General features: G+C 41.2%; 1 protein-coding gene across 1 annotated transcript in view; it reads right to left on the reverse strand.

Annotated features, from left to right (window-relative positions):
- Positions 1–13,565: 13,565 nt before the first annotated feature.
- Positions 13,566–23,394, reverse strand: part of rwdd3 (RWD domain containing 3) — a 29,921-nt gene continuing 20,092 nt past the window's right edge. The window contains exons 3-5 of the mRNA XM_034184913.1: positions 19,121–19,345; positions 15,161–15,279; positions 13,566–15,059 (exon numbers count right to left, since the gene is read on the reverse strand). Of these exons, the coding sequence (XP_034040804.1) occupies positions 14,945–15,059; positions 15,161–15,279; positions 19,121–19,345 (459 nt within the window). The 3' untranslated portion in view covers positions 13,566–14,944. The remainder of the gene's footprint in view (positions 15,060–15,160; positions 15,280–19,120; positions 19,346–23,394) is intronic.

Raw genomic sequence — 23,394 nt, forward strand, 5'->3', positions numbered from 1 at the left:
TGATCTCCCTGCATCAATAAAACAGTCTGATTCTGTGGAGGCTTTCAAGTCCAGACTTAAGATGGACTTATTTTCTGTTTCGTATGGCTAGCATACTGGCATAGTATAGTTTTATGCTTTTTACGCTTTTAATTAATTTTATTAGTAAACAGAGCATGCCGCAGCCTCCACTTTACCTAAATTCTTGTTTTTCTTGTTTAATGCTGGCAAATTATACTGTATTTCTTATCTTTCTGATGCCTGAATATGTTTTTTTTCTCTCTGTTTAAGGTGCAGCTCCATCCAGAGATGGGTGTGGTATTTGTGCTGGAGACCCTCCTGTCCTGTGCACCAACAGCATTTCCTGTATATTCGTTTTGTGAATTGTTCTGTAATTTAGGTCTGTAGCATGGCCCAAGCAAAGGGTCACCCCTTTGAGTCTGGTCTGCTTGAGGTTTCTTCCTCAGAGGGAGTTTTTCCTTACCACTGCTGCTCTGGGAGTTAGTATGGTTAGACCTTACTTGTGTGAAGCGCCTTGAGGCAACTCTGTTATGATTTGGTGCTATATAAAATGAGAGAAAAAAAAAAAGGTACACTTCAACTATGAGAGACAAAATGAAAAAAAAAACAAACAAACAAAAAAAACTCCAGGAAATCACATTGTAGGATTTGTAAAGAATTTATTTGTAAATTATGGTGGAAAATAAGTATTTGGTCACCCACAAACAAGCAAGATTTCTGGCTCTCACAGACCTGTAACTTCTTCTTTAAGAAGCTCTTCTGTCCTCCACCTGTTACCTGTATTAATGGCACCTGTATGAACTCGTTATCTGTATAAAATACACCTGTCCACAGCCTCAAACAGTCAGACTCCAAACTCAACCATGGCCAAGACCAAAGAGCTGTCGAAGGACACCAGGAAGAAAATTGTAGACCTGCACCAGGCTGGGAAGAATGAATTTACAATTGGCAAGCAGGTTGGTGTGAACAAATCAACTGTGGGAGCAATTGTAAGAAAATGGAAGACATACAAGACTATTGATAATCTCCCTCGATCTGGGGCTCCACGCAAGATGTCATCCCGTGGGTTCAACAAAAATCCCAGAGCTACACAGAGGGACCTGATGAATGACCTGCAGAGAGCTGGGACAAAAGTAACAAAGGCTGCACACTACACAGAGAGGGACTCAAATCCTGCAGTGCCAGGCATGTCCCCCTGCTTAAACCAGTACATGTCCAGGCCTGTCTGAAGTTTGCCAGAGAGCATATGGATGATCCAGAAGAGGAATGGCAGAATATCATGTGGTCAGATGAAACCAAAATAGAACTTTTTGGTAAAACCTCAACTAGTCATGTTTGGCGGAAGACGAATGTGGAGTTGCATCCCAAGAACACCATATCTACTGTGAAGCATGGGGGTGGAAACATCATGCTTTGGGGCTGTTTTTTCTGCAAAGGGGACAGGGAAACTGATCCCTGTTAAGGGAAGAATGAATGGGGCCATGTATCATAAGATTTTAAGACAAAATCTCCTTCCTTCAGTGAGAGTATTGAAGATGCAACGTGGCTAGGTCTTCCAGCATGACAATGATCCCAAACACACCACGCAGGCAACGAAGGAGTGGCTCCGTAAAAAGCATTTCAAGGTCCTGGAGTGGCCAAGCCAGTCTCCAGACCTCAACCCCATAGAAAATTTGTGGAGGAAGTTGAAAGTCCATGTTGCCCAGCAACAGCCCCAAAACATCACTGCTCTAGAGGAGATCTGCATGGAGGAATGGGCCAAAATACCAGCTACAGTGTGTGCAAACCTGCTGAAGATGTACAGGAAATGTTTGACCTCTGTCATTACCAACAAAGATTATGTTACAAAGTACTGAAATGAACTTTTGTTATTGACCAAATACTTATTTTCCACCATAATTTGCAAAAATCCTACAATGTTATTTCCTGGATTTTTTTTTTTTCTCATTTTGTCTCCCATAGTTGAAGTGTACTTGTGTTGAAAATTACAGACCTCTCTCATCTTTCTAAGCAGGAGAACTTGCACAATCAGGGACTGACTAAATACTTTTTGGCTCCACTATACAGTCCTCCTGTTGTGAATCACTAGCGGTTAGCTTGCATTAGCTAGATTGACTCCCTCCCCCCGCACCTTTTCTTTTATTACTATTTTTGCCAGTCTAATACTTCAGTTTTTCAGTGTAACTGCTGTGAATTTTAGGTCATTATTTTACTCGTGTAAATCTTAGGAGTGGCTAGCATGTTCGCTAGCAGTTAGCTTGAGTTAGCTAGGTTGACACCCCCCCGTTTTTTAATACTTTCGTTAGTTTTTCAGTGTAACTGCTGTGAATTTTAGCTCATTACTTTACTCTTGTGTTAATCTTAGGAGTGATTTATTCTGAGGGTTTTTTTCCTCCTCCCCCCTCCTTTTATTACTGTTCCTACCAGTCTAATACTTCTGCTACTTTTTCAGTGTAACTGCTGTGAATTTTAGCTCATTAATTTACTCCTGTGTGAATCTTAGGAGTGGTTAGCATATTCATTAGTGGTTAGCTCAAGCTTACTTGGCTATATTCTTGAATTTTCTGGTGCACAATGTACACTACTTTACACTTTACGTGAATCCTGTGTGATGCTGGCAGCTCGGGTGACTCTTTTGGAGAGCTGTGTCCGTAAGCTAGAACAGCTTCTTAGCTTAGTGGAGATTGATGTTATGGGCACTCCAGGTGACGTTTGTGTTGGGCTGGTTAGCGTGCCCATTAGCATCAGCCTCGAAACGCCGGCTGTGGCTGCGGCTTTCGGACTGTGGTTAGGCGGAGGAAGTCACGTAGGGCTTGGTGCCCGGTTGTGGTACACTGATCACGTTCGCCACTGTGAACTGTGAACCGGTTTTCTCCCTTGGATATGCTTGATGTGAGTTTTTTGAGCCCACGGGTGACTTCCATTCCTATCTCCAGGCCGAAATGCCGGGCTTTAGTGATAGGGGATTCTATCACCTACAAATTCAGGTACAGACGCCGGCTGACGTTAAAGTAGAGCTCCTGACATTGCCTCCTATCTTAGGGTGCTGACGCTGCAGAAGGGTAGACAAAGGAAAATGAGAGGAGATACAGTCACATAGTTATTCACGTCGGCGCCAATGATGTCACATTGAAGCACTCAGAGGTCACAAAAATGGACATAGAGATGACTTGTGACCTTGCCAGAAAGATGTGTCAGCATTGATTAATCATCTCTGGTCCCCACCCTCCCGGGATAATGATGAAGCATTTAGCAGGCTGACATCATTAAATAGGTGGCTGGCGCAATTTTGTAGACAGGAAGGCTTTAGTTTTATTGATAACTGGCCTTTGTTCTGGGGCTGCCATGGCTTACTGATGCCAGATGGCCTTCACCCTACTGGGGAAGGTGGCGCCATCTTGCCTGCAAACATAGATAGAGCTCTACAGGGAGGGTAACATTAGGGTGTTACAGAAGGCAACGGAGCAGGTGATTAGAAACCCTGCAAGGGTTATGACAAATGTGGGTTTGGAATCCATTAGCTTAGTGGGGCATTGGTGCAGAAAATTCAATATGGAGATAGTGCAGTTTATCTGCCATGGAGGGAAATTCATCAAGTTGAGACTGTAGCCTGTTTCCGTAGATGTGCCCATAAAAATCATAGAGGGATATGGTTTGCAAACTTAATACCAATTACTACATTGGATGACGTTGAAATGAAGGATGGCCCATTGGCTGTTCCAGCAATATCAAATATTTCATGTCTGCTACCTACAACCCACATGGAATGTCTCAAACCTAAACCTACTTCCAGGCATCTTATATATGCTACTCTGGAACCACCCCTAAATCCAAACAGTCCAACTGTCAACCCCACTGAGGTCCTTAGTCTGGGTCTCATTAAAATAAGATCACTGTCCTCAAAATTATTGTTAATGATCTAATTATGGATCACTTAGATATGATTGGGTTATGTGAAACCTGGCTTTAACCTACAGCTGTCTTCCCCTTAAATGAGGCCTGGCCACCAGCATACATATTGAGTCACATCCCTCATGATGCAAAGTAAGGTGGGGGTGTTGCTCTTATTTATAAATTTAGGTTTAGCTTATTAGCTGTTGGGGGTCACAAATATAACTCGTCTGAGCATCTGATTCTCTGCTCTGCCCACGATGCTACGTATTGCCAAGGTCAGAAGAATAAAAATCAGCTGTATTATTTTGTCACGGTATATAGGCCCCCTGGCCCATACTCTGAATTCTTAGATGAATTGGTGCATTTCTATCTTGTCAACTAGTGCAGATAACATTCTGATTATTGGTGACTTCAACATTCAAATAAATAAGCCTTCTGATCCCCTCTGCAAATCATTTATGGAAATTGTGGATGCATTAGGATTTCAGCAATGCATTCAGGATTCGATGCACATTACTGGAAATACCCTGGATTTGGTTCTGGCATGTGGTATTGCTGTCACGAATATTGACATCATGCCTCTTGCATCGGTGGTCTCTGATCACTTACTTATTAGGTTTACAGTTTCGCTGCCGTGTTTAGTGGAACAACAACCTTATTTATCACTGTGGCGATGCATCAACTCCTCAACTACGACTGAACTCGAAGATAGACTGCCTGATATCTTAGCTTCATGTTTGGAAAATGTCCAATCAGTTGACAGTCTTGTGTGGACAGTTTAAACTCAGTGCTCAAAACTACACTGCACATGATTGCGCCACCTTTATTAAAACCACGCCCCCCCCGAAATCACAGTCACCTTGGTTCAAGCATAAGGCTTGAGGTCTAGTACGGAAATGGCGTAGTTCAAAATTAGAAGTATTCCACCTTGCATTGCGTGATGCTATCTTAGACTAGAAGCATGCACTGCTGGCTATAAAGCGGGCCTATTACTCTGATTTGATGAACAAAAACAAGCATAACTCAGTTTTTGTTCGACATGGCAGCAACACTTATTCATGGATAACCACCTGTAAGTCACTCTCCTTTTACAGCACAAGATTTATTGGATTACTTCGAGAAGAAAATAGAAGACATTAGGTTAAACATATCCCAGCATGCCTTAACCCAGCCACTACACCCTGTCATTGAGGTGGGTGCCATTACTGCAGTATTAATTAGTCGGACACATTCCAGTCTGGGTGCCCCGTGCCCAAACTCACTGGAGGACTTTCATTCATCCAGGAACAGTTTAGGGGAAAATCCACACTTTGTGTGCATGTAGAAGTGGCGTGTGGTCACAGTGCAATGTCGGAGGTTACAATTTGGCTGATTTTTTTATCATGACTCAGGAGTTGTTACACTTGTCTTTACTGAGGTACACCTGGCTGGGAGTGAGCCCTGCTTTGTCCCTCAGTGGTCAGTGGGACTGTGTAAGCGAAAGCTGGAAGTCTGGAGGGGAGCAAAACACGTCTCATTTTGGTGAGACGCCCCATGCTCCTCCCCTGACATTCATCCAGGAGCACTTTAGGGGAAAATCCACAATTTGTGTTTAATTACAGTGCGTTATCATCGGCTAACCTTAACCCGCTTCTTTACTGAAGGACCGGAAGTACAGAAGTACGAGGTCTGTTAGAAAAGTATCCGACCTTTTTATTTTTTTCAAAAACCATATGGATTTGAATCACGTGTGATTGCATCAGCCAAGCTTGAACCTTCGTGCGCATGCGTGAGTTTTTTCACGCCTGTCGGTTGCGTCATTCGCCTGTGAGCAGGCTTTGTATGAGCACTGGTCCACCCCTCTCGTCGTTTTTTTATTGCGAATAAATGTCTGAACGATTTGGAGCTTTGCTGCATCACTTTTTTTCCAGAAACTGTGAGAGACCTCCAGGTGGACACCGTTCGGAAAATTAATATGGCTTTCAGGGACGATTTTATGGGGATCACACAGATTAAGGAGTGATCCAGATGGTTTAAAGACCGCCCACAAATGCTGAGAGCGCGCCGCGCTCCGAGCGCCGATCGACAGGCTCAAACCCCGCTGAAACAACCAGATCATTTCCAACGTGAAGGCTTTGTTGATCTGGGACGTCGTCTGACTTTCACAAAAAGGCAGAAGGCGTGGACATCAGCACTTTTTCGGCACATTCCACTGTTACAGGAGTTTTTTTCATGGAAAGAAAAGCGGAGAGAGGCGCCACGGAGCCGTTCATTACGCGGCACAAAACCACCTCCGTGTTGGTCTCACAGGACGGCTTTCAGGTGGATTTCAGACGGCTGTCGGTTGCTTTTCAGTCGTGATTATCCGAGAAATTGAGCATGAGCTGCACATGCCCCAACATGTCCTGTGAGGCTTCATCACGGCGTTGCTTTGCGCCATGCGGCTCCACTGCGACACACGGAATTCCGCTCCTCTTTCCATGACAAAAACTCCTGTAACAGTGGAATGTGCCGTTCATTTCTAAACTGGACGCTATCTTGATTCGGTATGTCGTCTGACTAGCACAGGAATTGTGAAAAGATGTGGACATCAGCACTTTTTCAGCACATTGAGACAGACGTCGGATACTTTTCTAACAGACCTTGTATATGTATAAAACAATTTAAACACTGATCTTTTCTCGTAATTACGAGATCTTTTCTTGTAATTACGAGAACCAAAACCTTTCAGCTATGACCTCAGCTCAGAAGAGATGACCTGCTAAATTCAAGCATGTTACTAATCAGATGGAGTTTACCGCCCGCTTTGGGCTGCATTCCCAAACAAACTGACTCCGGGAAGACCGACAGGGGCCATTGCCAGCCTCACACAGTCAATGGGCTGAGCCTAGATAAGAAGGACTCAGGCCCTCAGGCCTGTCGGGTCAGTGGTCTTCTCGCACCCACCTATTGGATGGAGATTCGGCGCTGGGCTCTTCCCTCTTCGCTTGCCGCTACTGAGGGAATCCCCTCCCCGGGATTCCGAGGACCTGATCTGAGGTTGTTGCTGAAAGGTGTTGGCTTTTTGCACATGGCCCTTGAGGGGGCGCCAGAGGCGCTATAGCTCCCTTCTGGATTAACTGTAGCACCCCCAAGAAAATAATAGGTCATTTACTATTTTCATTTAATTTCCTCCCATGTTTTTAAGGCCTTGTCCACACTGAAACTGAACTTTCTCTATACAATCTTTTTCTTTGTCATTTTTAAAAAGTGTTCCATTCAAGAAATATCTCCGTCCTCACAGATCCAGAGAAAACGCTTGAAAATGCTGGCGTACATATGCCAGGCCTGTATGTGGCACTGTAACCTGTCCACAAAAAAATGTAGATCAATGTAGCAATGGGAGCAAGAACTTTACATAGCAGCACACAGAGTAAATAAAGTATTTTAATCTGACCTGTTGTGGTCTATATGAGACCGTTGTTTTAAAGATGACGTCTAGGAATGCATTAATTCCTTATCATGGAAATTACTTAATAATTAAGGGTTTTTAAAGATGTCCCTCAGTGTTTTTTCTGCTTTGGGGGAGTTTCTCAGCCTGAGCTGGAGGATGCTGGTGCTTTGTCCCAGAAGAAAAAAGTTAAATTACACGAAACAACATGACACCATTCATTATGAGCCTTTTTATTAAGAAAATTAGCATATATCCAGAACATAAGGCCAGACTTACAACACAGAAAACAAAACAGAGGATAAAAAACAACTGCAAGCATGAGTGACAAAAAAGAACATAAAACTAAGTCACTGATTTATAGAGGTTTTGCACGTGACATCACAGGTCACGTGCAGGGCGGTGCCACACACAGCTGAAGGTCAAGTTTAGCTGGCCACCATGCACTCCTCTTTCATCTGTTTTTCACCGTTTTTTCTTTCACCATTATACCATGGGTAGGGTTAGAAATAGTAAAATAAAAATAACGCGTCACTAAAACAATACTCATTTTTCTACGGAAGCTAGGACGGGACCATGAAAAATAAGAGACTCAGCTGAGTTTTCCTGCACAATCCCACAGCAGCATACACAAAATTCAATCAAGTTAATTCAATCAGTAAATACAATTATAAATATGTAAGTCTGCAATCTTCAATTGATATTATAATAGCCAAGAGGTGTGTGTGTGTTTGTGTGTGTGTGTGCGCACATGTAGGGCTTCGGTCATGCAAAACCCAGGGAGAGCTGACATTTGCCGTTTGACATGCTTATGTATTTTGGGTCAAGGATGAATGCTGCAATGGAAAGTTGACAGAATAAACCCTTTTGGACAAATAAGCAATTTTAGCTAATCGATAATCAGTCAGTTTAGATTGCTATTACTGTGAGTGACTTAAGTCTGTTGTTGGTACCATGAGTGAAATGTTTAATGGTTTTAATGTCAAACTAAAACCACCTGCTTATAGCAGCTGTGTGTGTGTGTGTAATTTAAAAATCAAATGATAAAAAATAGAAGTAAGTAAGTCCCTTCGGCTGCTCCCTTGTTTTCACTCGAGGTTGCCACAGCAGATCCAAGGTGGATCTGCATGTTGATTTTTGGCACGTTTTACACCGGATGCCTTTCCTGACGCAACTCCACGCTGCATGGAGAAATGTGGCAGGGTGGGATTTGAACCGGGAGCGTTCTACACTGAAACCAAGTGCACTAACCACTTGGCCACCACCCCTGCTAAATGAGAAAATAGAAGTAAAAATAAAATAATAATTGTGTATATGATAACAAGAACCTAAACAATTTATAAATACATTAAGACAGTAAATTAACATTAAATTACATAATTAACAGGAAATATAAGGGTTGAATTCTTATAAAAATTGTTGAGATCTAAGTTTCTAAAAACATTCTGGACTCACACACCATTCCAACTCACGATACAAGCTTTTCTTAATTTTTTACCACCCTTAACACAAAAATGTCAACTACCTATTTTATACACACTACCCAATCTAGAGCCTGTGGATGCCCACGGGCAACGCTCTAATTAAGTCCTTAGCATGAAGAATGTACTTCCACATGCGATGATAACATGCAGCTTCTTGGAGTGAATGTTCCAGATCTTAGCGTCATTCTCACCCAGCCTGCTCCAAAGAATTTGTAGCTATTCATACCTTTGTGGGTTTTCATTGTTGGTAAAGGTGTACTTTGAAGTTTTCTCCACCAAGTACACCATGATGTCTCTGAACTCCAAGGCTGGTAATGTTGCTCCAGGTGCAGTCAACAAAGAAAACAACATGCCTGGTGCCGTGTACAGCTCACAAGTGCACAAAACTGCAATTTTCTCCTTGTACCACCAGAAAGATGCCTGGTATGTTCACTTACTTGACTATCAGGTTCAAACATGATGAGTTTATCTCTCAAGCTTGTCCCACACTTTCCACTATGTACACTGTTTCTCGTGTAAATAATCCTGGGAGTACTGCGCATGACCGGCAACATGGCGATGGGGGAGTGGCCATGTCACATAAGCACATTGCATTCACCAGATTAAAAAAAAACAAATGAGACTCTATCTCATAATTACAAGAAAAGATCTTGCAATTATGAGATCAGGAAAGGTGCCACATTGACCAGTGCTTTGGTTCCGCTGCCTCAGCTGTACTCCTTGAGGATTTAGGCTTTTTAGCAGGTGTCACACAGTTCCCAGAGTCACTACCAAACTAGCTTGGATACATTTCAAATGCATGAATTTGTACCCATGAAGCATCCTGTATTGTTCAATTCCTCCCGCAGAAAGAGAGCGACATCCAGCACATCAGACTGGGCTTTCCGCCTGAACAATCCTGACTTGAGATGCCTACACAGTGTTGACATGCTAATATTAATGCTACCCTCATTTTTAAGAAACATCAGTATTTCCTAGTGTCTCAAACCGGGAAGGTAGTACAACCCCAATTCCAATTAAGTTGGGATGTTGTGTGAAATGTAAATAACAGAACAATGTTTGCAAATCCTGTTCAACCCCTATTCAATTGAATACACCACAAAGACAAGATATTTAATGTTCAAACTGATAAACTTTATTGTTTTTGTGCAGTTATTTGCTCATTTTGAAATGGATGTTTCAAAAACGCTGAGACAGTGGGATGTTTACCACTGTGTTACATCACCTTTCCTTCTAACAACACTCAATAAGCGTTTGGGAACTGAGGACACTAACTGTGAGTGTCATGATTCGCAAGCAAAGATGGGGTGAGGATCACCACTTTGTGAACAACTGCGTGAAAAAATAGTCCAACAGTTGAAGAACAATGTTTCTCAATGTTCAATTGCAAGGAATTTAGGGATTCCATCATCTACAGTCCATAATATAATCAGAAGATTCAGAGAATCTGGAGAACCTTCTACACATAAGCAGCAAGGCCGAAAACCAACACTGAATGCCGTGACTGTCCATCCCTCAGGCGGCACTGCATTAAAAACCGACATCATTGTGTAAAGGATCTTAACGTGTGGGCTCAGGAACACTTCAGAAAACCATTGTCAGTTAACACAGTTCGTCGCTACATCTACAAGTGCAAGTTAAAACTCTATTATGCAGCGAAAGCCATACATTAACAACATCCAGAAATGCCGCCACCTTCTCTGGGCCAATTTGAAATGGACAGATGCAAAGTGGAAAAGTGTGCTGTGGTCTGATGAGTCCACATTTCAAATTGTTTTTGGAAATCATGGACATTGTGTCCTCCAGGCAAAAGAGGAAAAAGACCATCAAGATTGTTACCAGCGCAAAGTTCAAAAGCCAGCATCTGTGATGGTATGGGGCTGTTAGTGCCCATGGCATGTGCAACTTACACATCTGTGATGGTGCAATCAATGCTGAAAGATACTTCCAGGTTTTGGAGCAACACATGCTGCCATCCAAGCAACATCTTTTTCAGGGACTTCCCTACTTATTTCAGCAAGACAATGCCAAGCCACATTCTGCACGTGTTACAACAGTGTGGCTTCATAGTAAAAGAGTGTGGGTACTAGACTGGTCCTGGACTGGCCTGCCTACAGTTCAGACCTGTCACCCACTGAAAATGTGTGGTGTATTATGAAGCTCAAAATACGACAACGGAGACCCCAGACTGTTGAACAACTGAAGTCGTACATCAAGTGAGAATGGGAAAGAATTCCACCTTCAAAGCTTCAACAATTAGTGTCCTCAGTTCCCAAATGCTTATTGAGTGCTGTTAGAAGGAAAGGTAATGTAACAGTGGTAAACATCCCACTGTCCCAGCTTTTTGAAACGTGTTGCAGGCATCCATTTCAAAATGAGCAAATATTTGCACAAAAACAATAAAGTTTATCAATTTGAACATTAAATATCTTGTCTTTGTGATGTATTCAATTGAATAAAGGTTGAAGAGGATTTGTATCATTGTATTCTGTTTTTATTTACATTTTATAAAACGTCCCAACTTAATTGGAATTGAGGTTGTAATAGCAGATTAACTGCATCATCATCCCCGCCTGACTGGAAAATCACTAAGGGCCCTTGGGCAAGGCCTTTAATCCCCTATTGCTCCCGGTGTGTAGTGAGCACCTTGTGTGGCAGCACCCTGACATCGGGGTGAATGTGAGGCATAATTGTAAAGCGCTTTGAGCATCTGATGCAGATGGAAAAGCGCTATATAAACTATATAAATGCAGTCCATTTACCATTTACCATCATTGTCCACTGATTAGCGAGGATTTACATGTGACAAGAACTTTTCATTTTTCTTCATCTCGTAATAATGAGATCCTGATTTCATAATTACAAGACCTTTTTCAGGCATTTTCAGATTTATGAGTGGGTAACTATTTCACTCATAAAAGAAAATAAACATTCATAAACTGAACTAATTTTTTTTACACAAGTGTAATCATATTTAACCTTTGACCTAATTTTTCAGACCCATGAACATGATGTTCATCATGTTTGATGTCATGTCTGTAAGTGTGATGTCATTGTACTGTAGTTGGTTTTAAGTTGCTGAAATGGATCGGTTTTTGTTGGCCAAATATCCACGAGTGGAACTGGAAAGTGACAACATGACACTTAACTAAACTGATTAAACCAACTGAACTCCAAAAACACAACAAATCAATAACACTAACAACACTGTAAAACTAATGTGAACCACAGCAACAACATTTTAAACCCCAAACTCCCATGGTACATTGCAGCACAACGTCCATTGTTCACTGGTTTGATAATATTGATGATTTCTCCAAAAATATTAGTCCTATCAAATTTTTGTTTTCACAGCGTTCATCCTTGACCCAAAATACGTAAGCATACTAAAAGGCAAATGTAAGCTCACCCCACTTACTCCATTATCAAAGCCATACACACATACAGTAGTGTTCAGAATAATAGTAGTGCTGTGTGACTATAAAGATTAATCCAGGTTTTGAGTATATTTCTTATTGTTACAAGGGAAACAAGTACCAGTAGATTCAGTAGATTCTCACAAATCCAACAAGACCAAGCATTCATGATATGCACACTCTTAAGGCTATGAAATTGGGCTATTAGTAAAAAAAAAAAAGTAGAAAAGGGGGTGTTCACAATAATAGTAGTGTGGCATTCAGTCAGTGAGTTTCTCAATTTTGTGGAACAAACAGGTGTGAATCAGGTGTCCCCTATTCAAAGATGCAGCCAGTACCTGTTGGACATGCTTTTCTCTTTGAAGCCTGAGGAAAATGGGACGTTCAAGACATTGTTCAGAAGAACAGCGTAGTTTGATTAAAGTTTGATGAAAAATTGTTCTTTTTGGGTCCAAGGGCCGCAGACAGTTTGTGAGACGACCCCCAAACTCTGAATTCAAACAGTTTACAGTTCACAGTGAAGAGAGTTAAGCATGGTGGTGCAAGCATCATGATATGGGCATGTTTCTCCTACTATGGTGTTGGGCCTATATATCGCATACCAGGTATCATGGATCAGTTTGGATATGTCAAAATACTTGAAGAGGTCATGTTGCCTTATGCTGAAGAGGACATGCCCTTGAAATGGGTGTTTCAACAAGACAATGACCCCAAGCACAGTAGTAAACGAGCAAAATCTTGGTTCCAAACCAACACAATTACTGCCTCGCAGATGTGAAGAAATCAAGAAAAACTGTGGTTATACAACTAAATACTAGTTTAGTGATTCACAGGATTGCTAAAAAAGCAGTTTGAACATAATAGTTTTGAGTTTGTAGCGTCAACATCAGATGCTACTATTATTGTGAACGCCCCTTTTCTACTTTTTTTTTTTACTAATAGCCCAGTTTCATAGCCTTAAGAATGTGCATATCAAGAATGCTTGGTCTTGTTGGATTTGTGAGATTTTTAATCAAACTACGCTGTTCTTCTGAACAATGTCTTGAACGTTCCATTTTCCTCAGGCTTTCAAGCAGAAAAGCATGTTCAACAGGTGCTGGCTTCATCTTTGAATAGGGGACACCTGATTCACACCTGTTTGTTCCACAAAATTGACAAACTCACTGACTGAATGCCACACTACTATTATTGTGAACACCCCCTTTTCTACTTTTTTTTTACTAATAGCCCAATTTCATAGCCTTAAGAGTATGCATATCATGAATGCTTGGTCTTGTTGGATTTGTGAGAATCTACTGAATCTACTGGTACTTGTTTCCCATGTAACAATAAGAAATATACTCAAAACCTGGATTAATCTTTTTAGTCACATAGCACTACTATTATTCTGAACACTACTGTATTTATTGCACATGTTGATATCCGTTACTGAATGTCTGTGTTTGTGGGAGGAGGACAGGATGGGCTGGGGTGATAGAGACTGTAGCTGTGGGGTTAAAGCTGTTCCTTAGCCTATTAATCTATATCCTTATACTGCAGTTCCTCTTCCCCAACGGCAGAGGTGCAGACAGGGACTGTCTCGGGTGGCTGTTGTCCTTGCAGATGGCCCGTGCTTTCCTCTGCAACATTACACTTGCACGCATTTAACGTCTGCACTGCTGTGCAATTCATTGTGCCAGTGTGATCCGCTTTGTTACGAAGGATGCTGCGCTTTGTGCCGCTGGACGCCACGTATTATAAGTAGTTCATCACGGATTAATCATTTGCGCTCAGAACTTGGCTGATAAAACCATCTCCAATCTCTCCTGGAATCACAGAGGAGTTATATGCAGCATTTCTCCAGTGCGTCATGAGGGGCAGAAAGCATTTGGAATCTTTCAATGGTAATTATTTATAATATTTATATTGTAATGGCTTGGTATAACAGTTGCATTTTCATTCATTCTTATGAGTTAGATAATGTACTGTAAAATCATGTTTATTATAGATGGCATAACTGTTTAGATGCGCTGCAGTGCAGCAAAGAGACGCACTGACTCACAGTGGCACACAGCGTTTTCAAATAGATTGCACAATGTTCACGTCTAGTTCACAAAATGAATGCCTGCCAGGGATTTTAAACATTTCAAAATTTTGTTGGCGTATTTAATTACAAGTTAAAAAACCTTTCTAACATCTTTCTGTGTAAATATCTCACGTTACAACATGAAGATCTGCGTCTTATAGACAAGTGTGGCCTATTTATGTACAATTTCTTTTTTCTATTTAAAATTGGTGGGTGCGGCTTATATTCAGGTGCACTAATAGTCTGGAAATTACGGTCATGTATACATTAAAAGTTATAAAAGCATCAGCACAAAAAGTCACAATTCAAGTTTATTTGTTGTTTGTACACAGTTTCTAAGCTGACAGATCTTTAATCAGTTACACCAGTTTATCTTTCTGGCTGGTCCAAATGTCACATTACTGTTTTGGGTCATTGTTCCCCATGACACACACACATCAGTATGCAACAAAGGACTGTGTTTTCTTTAAAGATTTACTCTGAGTTTGTAACTCACTGTTCAATCAGAGATGCACAGTGTAAATGCTACAGCGCCCCCTGTCTGTCATCCTGGCACAGTAAGCTCTTGCAAAGGTTTGTGCAGATAAACTCTGCTCACTCGGTTTGTGTCTTACCGAGGAACTGCTTTGTTTGTCTTCAGCTACCATAGTAACACCCATCACGCGCTGCCGCCCAGTCAGCTGTGTGGCGATGAGAGTATCTGCTGGTAAATCTCAGTCAGGCCGATTTCCTGGAAGGCTGCACTCAGCTCTGATACTGAGCTGAAGTCTTTTGTGACAAAGCCTTGAAGACTGACAGAGACAAGAAAAAAGACAAACATCACATACAAGGGAGTGTTTGATCACATGACCCAGGGATTCTCCCCATGGTGTCAGGTTTGGGAGGTCCGTACCGATGAAGATTGGCGGACGATGAGGGACTTTCACTGATGATCTTCATCATCCTCTCTTTGCACTTTCTGCCTGAAGAGTCAACATCCACCTTCACTGTCTTCAGCAGGCGACAGAACTCCTATGGAGGCCACAGACAACCACGTGCGTGTGCGCGCGCGCACACACACACACACACACACACACACACACACACACACACACACACACACACAGAGAGAGAGAGTTTGGAAGCAATGCAGAAAGCAAACTTTCATTATTGCAAAATAACATAAAGTTTGGAGCATGATGGCATGTTGAAATGCATCCTGCAGCTCACATGCACAGGTGTGAAAAGATGACACTTACTCTGAAGCTGAACCAACCCCCTGTGCCCCCCGAACTGGCTCCTGCTCACCTTCACTTTGGAGTGAGGGTAAGAAATCACACTGTGCAACAGCACAGGTTGCTTCTTTGACCTGAACACTCTGACATCTCTAAAATTTTTGGTTGCAAAATGTAGTACCTGCTTTAAAACACATCCATGACTTATATTGAGTATTCAATACTTTTAAAATGATTATGTTTGCTGATGACACAAATGGCTTTTTTTGTTGTTGTTTGTTTATTTTTTCTCTGGTAGCCCAGGAGTCAAATTTGAGTCAAACCCAAAACAAATCTATAACAAGCTGAAACTTTCAGGAAATGTTCAGAAAACTGTCTGGAATAACATACTAAAAGTCCCCAAGAATGCCCCTTGGGGCTTATGAGAAATTCAAAATGGCGTCCAAGATGTCTGCCGATGAAAATTCATCCCTAAACCTAAAATTTGAATCAGAAATTTTTTTTTTTTTTTCTGATTCAAATTTTAGGTTTAAAAAAAATTAAAAAGTGGTGTGGAGGTTGAAATCCACACGTTCAACCCACATTCAAACAGACACTCAGAGTGGAGCCGATTGTGTGCTACATCCGCTTAATTAGGACATGTGACTTTTGACGCGAGGGCGCATCATTTGACTCCAGAGGGTTAATAAAGCCAAATGGTCAAAAACGTTTGTAAACCCTAAATCATACACGTTAGTTCCTGTCCGTTATGTATTTTGCAGCAGTCAGGCAGCTGTGAGTAGCCAAGCTCAACCCTACCCCAGCAGAAGGAGCCTGGCAGCCAGGCTGCTACAAAAAAGTAATTTACATTCAACATACAGTGCCCCAGATATGTGAGAGAAGGCATCAACAGCAAAGCAGTTTTGACTTATGGTTTGATTTGAAAACCAAACTAATTCGGGACAGTTTATTGATATTAACATTAATTCTGTCATTTTTACAAAGTGAAAATATCACACATATCTTTTAGTTTTAAAGTAATGTGCTAATTCTGAAGGTTTGAGCATTAACACTTACAGATGCCAAAAGGCATTATGGGAAAATGAGCCCCCTCATCACTGGCTGGTTGGTTTATTTATCTGTAAAAAAAAAAACCCAACACACAAGTTACTGTAATGTGTGTGGTTTTTTTTTGTTTTTTTTACAAATAAATATATATATGTAAATATTTTTTTTTAAAGGAATTTGCAAAACTGAAAATTCTGTTATGTGTGATTCAGCGCAACGAATAGCAACCGTGTGATAGTTGGACGCTATTCACACTCCCATCCAGTAGATGGCAGTGTTCTATGCAATGCATAGAACACTGAGCAAACTTTGGGCAAACTTTGGAAACATGAAAGCTTTCAAATGTAAAATAAAGCCTTCATTTCTGAATGTATCAGTACCTACACAGGCAGGCGGAGCTTTTTTATTGGAAGACTTTGACTTTTTGTTCTTTCATTGAGAGACGCTCTGCTCTGCACTCTGAGCTGCAGCGCTGTGGCTCTGCTCAGCTGGCTGCCGGCGGGGTAGGGGTGAGCAGGCAGCAAGTTCATTCAGCACAACCACAGCGTGGCTGGATTAGAAAAGTCCCCACCCCTACCTGAGAGCAGGGCACAATATAACAGCGCTGTGATAACAGTATAATGCAGCAATGCCATTGTTCCATTGTCTGGGGAGAACCCTGCATATTTAGTCTCAGTCTCATGTGCCCCCCCTGAAGAACTCTGGTGCCCCCTGGGGGGGGGGGCTCACAGTCTGAAAACCACTGGACAAGAGGACAGGTGTCTATGGCTCCCCCTGGAAGTGACACTACCCCATCATAGTTTTCCTTCTCCAGCCAAGGCTGGTACCCACTGACAGTTGGGTAAGGAGAACCAGTTATTTTCGTGAATCGTTAAGAAATTATTTGATCCACCGACATCAATAGCCTTTTTGCTTAATGATTACCCTATCGGTCCTTCAGAGTGGCCGTTGTTTTTGGGGGTGTTTGTCAGGAAAATGATCATGTCTCTGTGTTGATTACAAAACCCTTGCAGGGTCTGTAATCAACCGTTTCTGTGGCGTAGCTCTTCTTTGAAGCTTGAAGCAACGAAGCATTGATCCAACCTGCTGCTTTGTTGGCTAGTTGTTTTATTTCGCTTTATCTTAATTTTCCCCCGCTAAAACACCAAAGAGCATATGTCTGTGAGTTAGACTTACCTTTTTTATGTTAAAACGTCCTGTTATGGTCTTCTGAAACAGTTGATAGATGTATAACTTAAAAATGCGACCGATGCTAACGCGTTAGCATGTCTATGGCATTTTCAGTGTTAAAGGTTGCATTAAGCTGTTCGCATCTCAGCACATTTGTGTGCATTTGTTTTCTGTAAATAATAATGGCTCAGCGCTTGTTGTAAAAGAGTCAAATTTTTTACAAATTGTAATAATTGTTAATATTAATAATAATAATAATAGCAACAATAAGAGTAATAATAACTAATAATGCTACATTACAATTTTAGAGAAAGAGACAAAAAAGAACCTGATTAAAAACACAACAGAAAATATAAAACCAACTAACAATGAACATACATAAATAAATAAATACATACATACATACAGAAATAAATAATCATACATAAATAATTATAGAAATAAATAACTGTTTCCTGTGAACACCTAGTGACTCTTACACCTCCACTTCATCCCTGTTTTTTTTTTTTTTTTAAGTTTAATGAGAATTTGTTTCGGTCAAACCATGTTTTCAATTTGTTCATTTCTTCAGTGATTTCCTCCAGAGCTATCTGCCAAGAAAACTGCTGCTTCCTAGTAAGAGCAGAATACTACTGGAATGAATTTGAATAAGGAAAGTTGGGTTTTTTTCTCACCAAAATGGATGCTGCACTCACTGCAGTTTATTGTCAGGAATAGTCCCAGACTGCATTTCAGAGCTTCTAGAATTCAAAAATTTTTATGCGGGTGGTGTTGGGGGTAATTTTGGGTTACAGCTTTTTTGTTTGTCACCACTTTCATCCCTGAATGTCAATCGTGAGTCACTTTTGCACAGATTAAAGTCACTAACTGGGACTCCTATGTTGTTGCGAGAAAGAAACGAGAATCATCCTCCGTTCACACAGCTCCAAATGCTGCGCGGCTCTCTGCAGAGTCAAGTTAGAATACCAGAGTCCAGTCAGAATTAATAAATTCAAAGCGGAACACTGTTTTCAAATGTTGTAATAAAATAAAATAAAATAAAAACTGCAATCGATCAAAATGTTTTTTTTTCCCCCCCCCTCCCAAAATGAGACTTCCTGCGCTGACGTGCAGCACCCGACTGAGCTCAGCTCAGAGGTATGGAGAGACATTCATGACAAAATGTCTGAAAGGAAATGCTTTTGACAAAAACTACAGATTTTGTTTATTTTTATTTAAGTCCAGAGATCAAGGATACAGTGACCAATTTCATATTTATTTACTTTAAGACTCAATAAAATGTTGTCCAAGGACACAGACACAAACTAAGCACAGAACTGGTCAATGTATTGGTTGTCCAATTCCTCCACTCAGTGGCACTGCATGATAAAACAAGCACAGTCGTCTGAAACACGGGTAGTAGACTACACACAGCTCCATACCTTGACATCTGGTTGGTCTCCATGCAGAATGAGTACTATGGGGCGGCCCAGGAACAACCGGCCAGCCAGACAAAGCTGCTGGCTCCAGCGCTCCAGCAGGCCGATGTAGCGATTTCTGGAGCGAATGTGGTCCAGTGTCAGCACTGTAGTCCACTCCTGCCTGCTGCTGTCCTCCCTCCTCTCCTCCTCAACTCCTCTGTGCTCCTCTGTTGTCTCCACACACTGCTGTTGGTAACAGCACACATTTGTAACATTATCACAAGATCATTACTTCTTTTCATTTAATTTACTTTTTAATCCTGTGGTATGTGTCCATGAGCAGGATTCAAAAACTCATCACACATTGTACAACCTGGGTAGTCCCACCTCACGTTTGTGATTCACATGTAGATTTGTTTTTAAATGACTCTCGACATGAGAGGAGACCACTTCCTTGGACTTCCTCGGACTTCACCTACAACACAGACAGCTGCCATCTCCAGAAGTTCTCTGATGACTCCGCCATTGTGGGTCTCGTGTCTGAGGGGAACGAGCTGGAGTACCGGTCGGTCATCACAGACTTCCTGGACTGGTGTGAGTGCAACCACTTGTGTCTCAACACCAGTAAGATGAAGGAGATGGTGCTCGACTTCAGGAGGAAACCACCACCTCACCCACCGGTGAACATCCAGGGGGAGGACATAAAGACTGTGGACAGTTTCAAATACCTGGGTGTTCACCTCAACAGCAAACTGGACTGGACTCACAACACTGACACCCTGTACAAGAAAGGACAGAGTCGCCTCCACCTCCTGAGGAGACTGAGATCCTTTGGAGTGAGCAGGCTTAAGACTTCTACGACTCTGTTGTAGCCTTTGCTCTCCCCTATGCTGTCGTCTGTTGGGTCCCGGGCAGCACCGAGCGGGAGAGAAAGAGACTGAATAAGCTGGTCAGGAAGTCCAGCACCGTCCTGGGCTGTCCTCTGGACTCTCTGGAGGAGGTGGCTGAGAGGAGGGTGTTAGCCAAGTTCAAATCCATCATGGACAACTCTCACCCTCTGCACAGGACTGTTGTGGAGCTGAACAGCTCCTTCAGTGACAGACTGAGGCACCCTCCGTGCAAAAAGGAACAATACCGCAGGTCGTTCCTCCCTGCTGCTGTCAGACTGTACAATAACACTGTGAAATAACCACATGCAATAATATGTCGACAAATCATGTGCAATAACAACTCGTTTACAAACCCCTGCACTAATGTCACCTTACCACACCTAAACTCCATTTCACATATTGTAAATAAGATGCTCCTATCTCTTTCAATCCCAATCATGTTTATATATATGCATATGCACTTATATATGTACATACATATATTTATGCATATGTATATATGTGCGAATGTGTATGCGTATACACACACACACACACACATATATATATATATATATATATATATATATATATATATATATATATATATATATATACCAGCAACATCAGAAAAACATCAAGATCTAAAGGAACTGAGTGTTCGGCTATCAATTGCACCAGCTACACTAAAACAAACAAGGAAGTGGCATTCTACTCCTTTCCAAAGGGTGTCGTTAAGAAATGATTTGATCCACCAACGTCAATAACCTTCTTTCTTAACGATTCCCTTATTGGTCCTTCAGAGTGGCCGTTGTTTTTGGGGGTGTTGGTCAGGAAAATGATCATTTCTCAACAGCAGGTCTGTAATCAACTTTTCTGCAGTGTGACTTTGCTTTGTATGAAGGGTCAAAGTGATCAAAATTAATTGAAATATTGAATGTGGTAAATATGAATGCGGTAAAACATAGATTGTGGTAAAAATGAAAGCAGTAAAACTTTGAATGTGGTGAAAATGAAAGCAGTAAAACAATTAATGTGGTTAAAAGTGAAAGCAGTAAATATTGAATGTGGTTAAAAATCAAAAGGGTAAAACTGGACTTGATAAAAATGGAAGGTGTGAAGTACTAAACATGAAAATGAGTGACGTAAAAAACATCTGATTAATATTGCCCCTTTGAAAATTAGAATCCTTACATTTGGATGCCATTAAAAATCACATTATGGTAAATATTAATCTTATAAATATGTCTTAAAAATATAACATTGGCTAATTTAATTCACTGCCTCAATTTTAGTACCTCTACTTTACCCACTTCAATTGTATCATTTTCTGTACTCGATTTAATGTTGAATGTTTTCATTCACTGCCTCAATTTTAGCAGGTCCGCCTTACACATTTCAGTTTTATCATCTGAGAGCAATAAATGTGTTAGATGTCAGTTTTTTTAACCGACATACATGAATTTATTAAATCATTTAATCATGTCATTTTTAACTGTTGTAGAGTGTTATAAATTTTGCCTATAGGTAGTTCTGGCCCATTTGGCAATGGATTAGGGCCCTTTTACAGGTAATAGATTTTTTTTAAGTATTAAATTGGCGTTTTTTGTCATGTAATTTATTGGATTTAAACCGCAGTGAAATTTGTCTTTTTTCATATGTAATAGATATTTTAATGGATTGAAGTGGAACATTTATTCAGCATGTACCGTTTGATTGTGTGTAGAGGGTAAGAATGATTGGCAACACATGTTGTTAATCATTGTGCGTTTATATACAGGTGCATCCTGACATGATAATTATGTCTGAGGAAGGGCGAGGCCTGAAACGTCACATTTTTGTGGTGCTGCATTAAAGGTTTGCTTGGGAGCTGACTGGCTGTGCGGGTCTCTTTCTTTTTTGCTTTTGATTCTTTATAATACAGCCTTTTATTGCCATTGTACACATAAATACAGTGAAATTTGTCTGCATTTAACCCATCCAAATTACAGTTAGACACTTCTCCCAATTTAAGATCAATTTACAGCTTAATACCTGCTTGATGTGTAACAGAAATAACCCACACCCTGTTTACCAGATTAAATGCCCCAAACACAGATTTTTTTTAAATATACCTGCAATTAAATGATTCATTTGGATTAACCAATCACAAACCCTGTAATCAATTACATTATTTTTTTAATAACCTGACAGCACTAATTAAAATATACTCAACAAAAATATAAACGCAACACTTTTGGTTTTGCTCTCATTTTGTATGAGATGAACTCAAAGATCTAAAACTTTTTCCACATACACAATATCATCATTTCCCTCAAATATTGTTCACAAACCAGTTGAAATCTGTGATAGTGAGCACTTCTCCTTTGCTGAGATAATCCATCCCACCTCACAGGTGTGCCATACCAAGATGCTGATTAGACACCATTAGTGCACAGGTGTGCCTTAGACTGTCCATAATAAAAGGCCACTCTGAAAGGTGGAGTTTTGTTTTATTGGGGGGGGGGATACCAGTCAGTATCTGGTGTGACCACCATTTGCCTCATGCAGTGCAACACATCTCCTTCGCATCATCCATGACGAGAACACCTCTCTAACATGCCAAACGCCAGCGAATGTGAGCATTTGCCCACTCAAGTCGGTTACGACGACGAACTGGAGTCAGGTCGAGACCCCGATGAGGACGACGAGCATGCAGATGAGCTTCCCTGAGACGGTTTCTGACAGTTTGTCCAGAAATTCTTTGGTTATGCAAACTGATTGTTTCAGCAGCTGTCCGAGTGGCTGGTCTCAGACGATCTTGGAGGTGAACATGCTGGATGTGGAGGTCCTGGGCTGGTGTGGTTACACGTGGTCTGTGGTTGTGAGGCTGGTTGGATGTACTGCCAAATTCTCTGAAACGCCTTTGGAGACGGCTTATGGTAGAGAAATGAACATTCAATACACGAGCAACAGCTCTGGTTGACATTCCTGCTGTCAGCATGCCAATTGCACGCTCCCTCAAATCTTGCGACATCTGTGGCATTGTGCTGTGTGATAAAACTGCACCTTTCAGAGTGGCCTTTTATTGTGGGCAGTCTAAGGCACACCTGTGCACTAATCATGGTGTCTAATCAGCATCTTGATATGGCACACCTGTGAGGTGGGATGGATTATCTCAGCAAAGGAGAAGTGCTCACTATCACAGATTTAGACTGGTTTGTGAACAATATTTGAGGGAAATGGTGATATTGTGTATGTGGAAAAAGTTTTAGATCTTTGAGTTCATCTCATACAAAATGGGAGCAAAACCAAAAGTGTTGCATTTATATTTTTGTTGAGTATATGTATGCTGTGTGTTTCAGATGGTTTTCACAGACACCACTGAAAAGGTTCATGCCACGGAATGGGATACCTGTCATTTGCCTACACGTCATACACTGGTTA

Source organism: Thalassophryne amazonica, chromosome 2, assembly GCF_902500255.1.
Source record: "Thalassophryne amazonica chromosome 2, fThaAma1.1, whole genome shotgun sequence".
NCBI lineage: Eukaryota > Metazoa > Chordata > Actinopteri > Batrachoidiformes > Batrachoididae > Thalassophryne > Thalassophryne amazonica.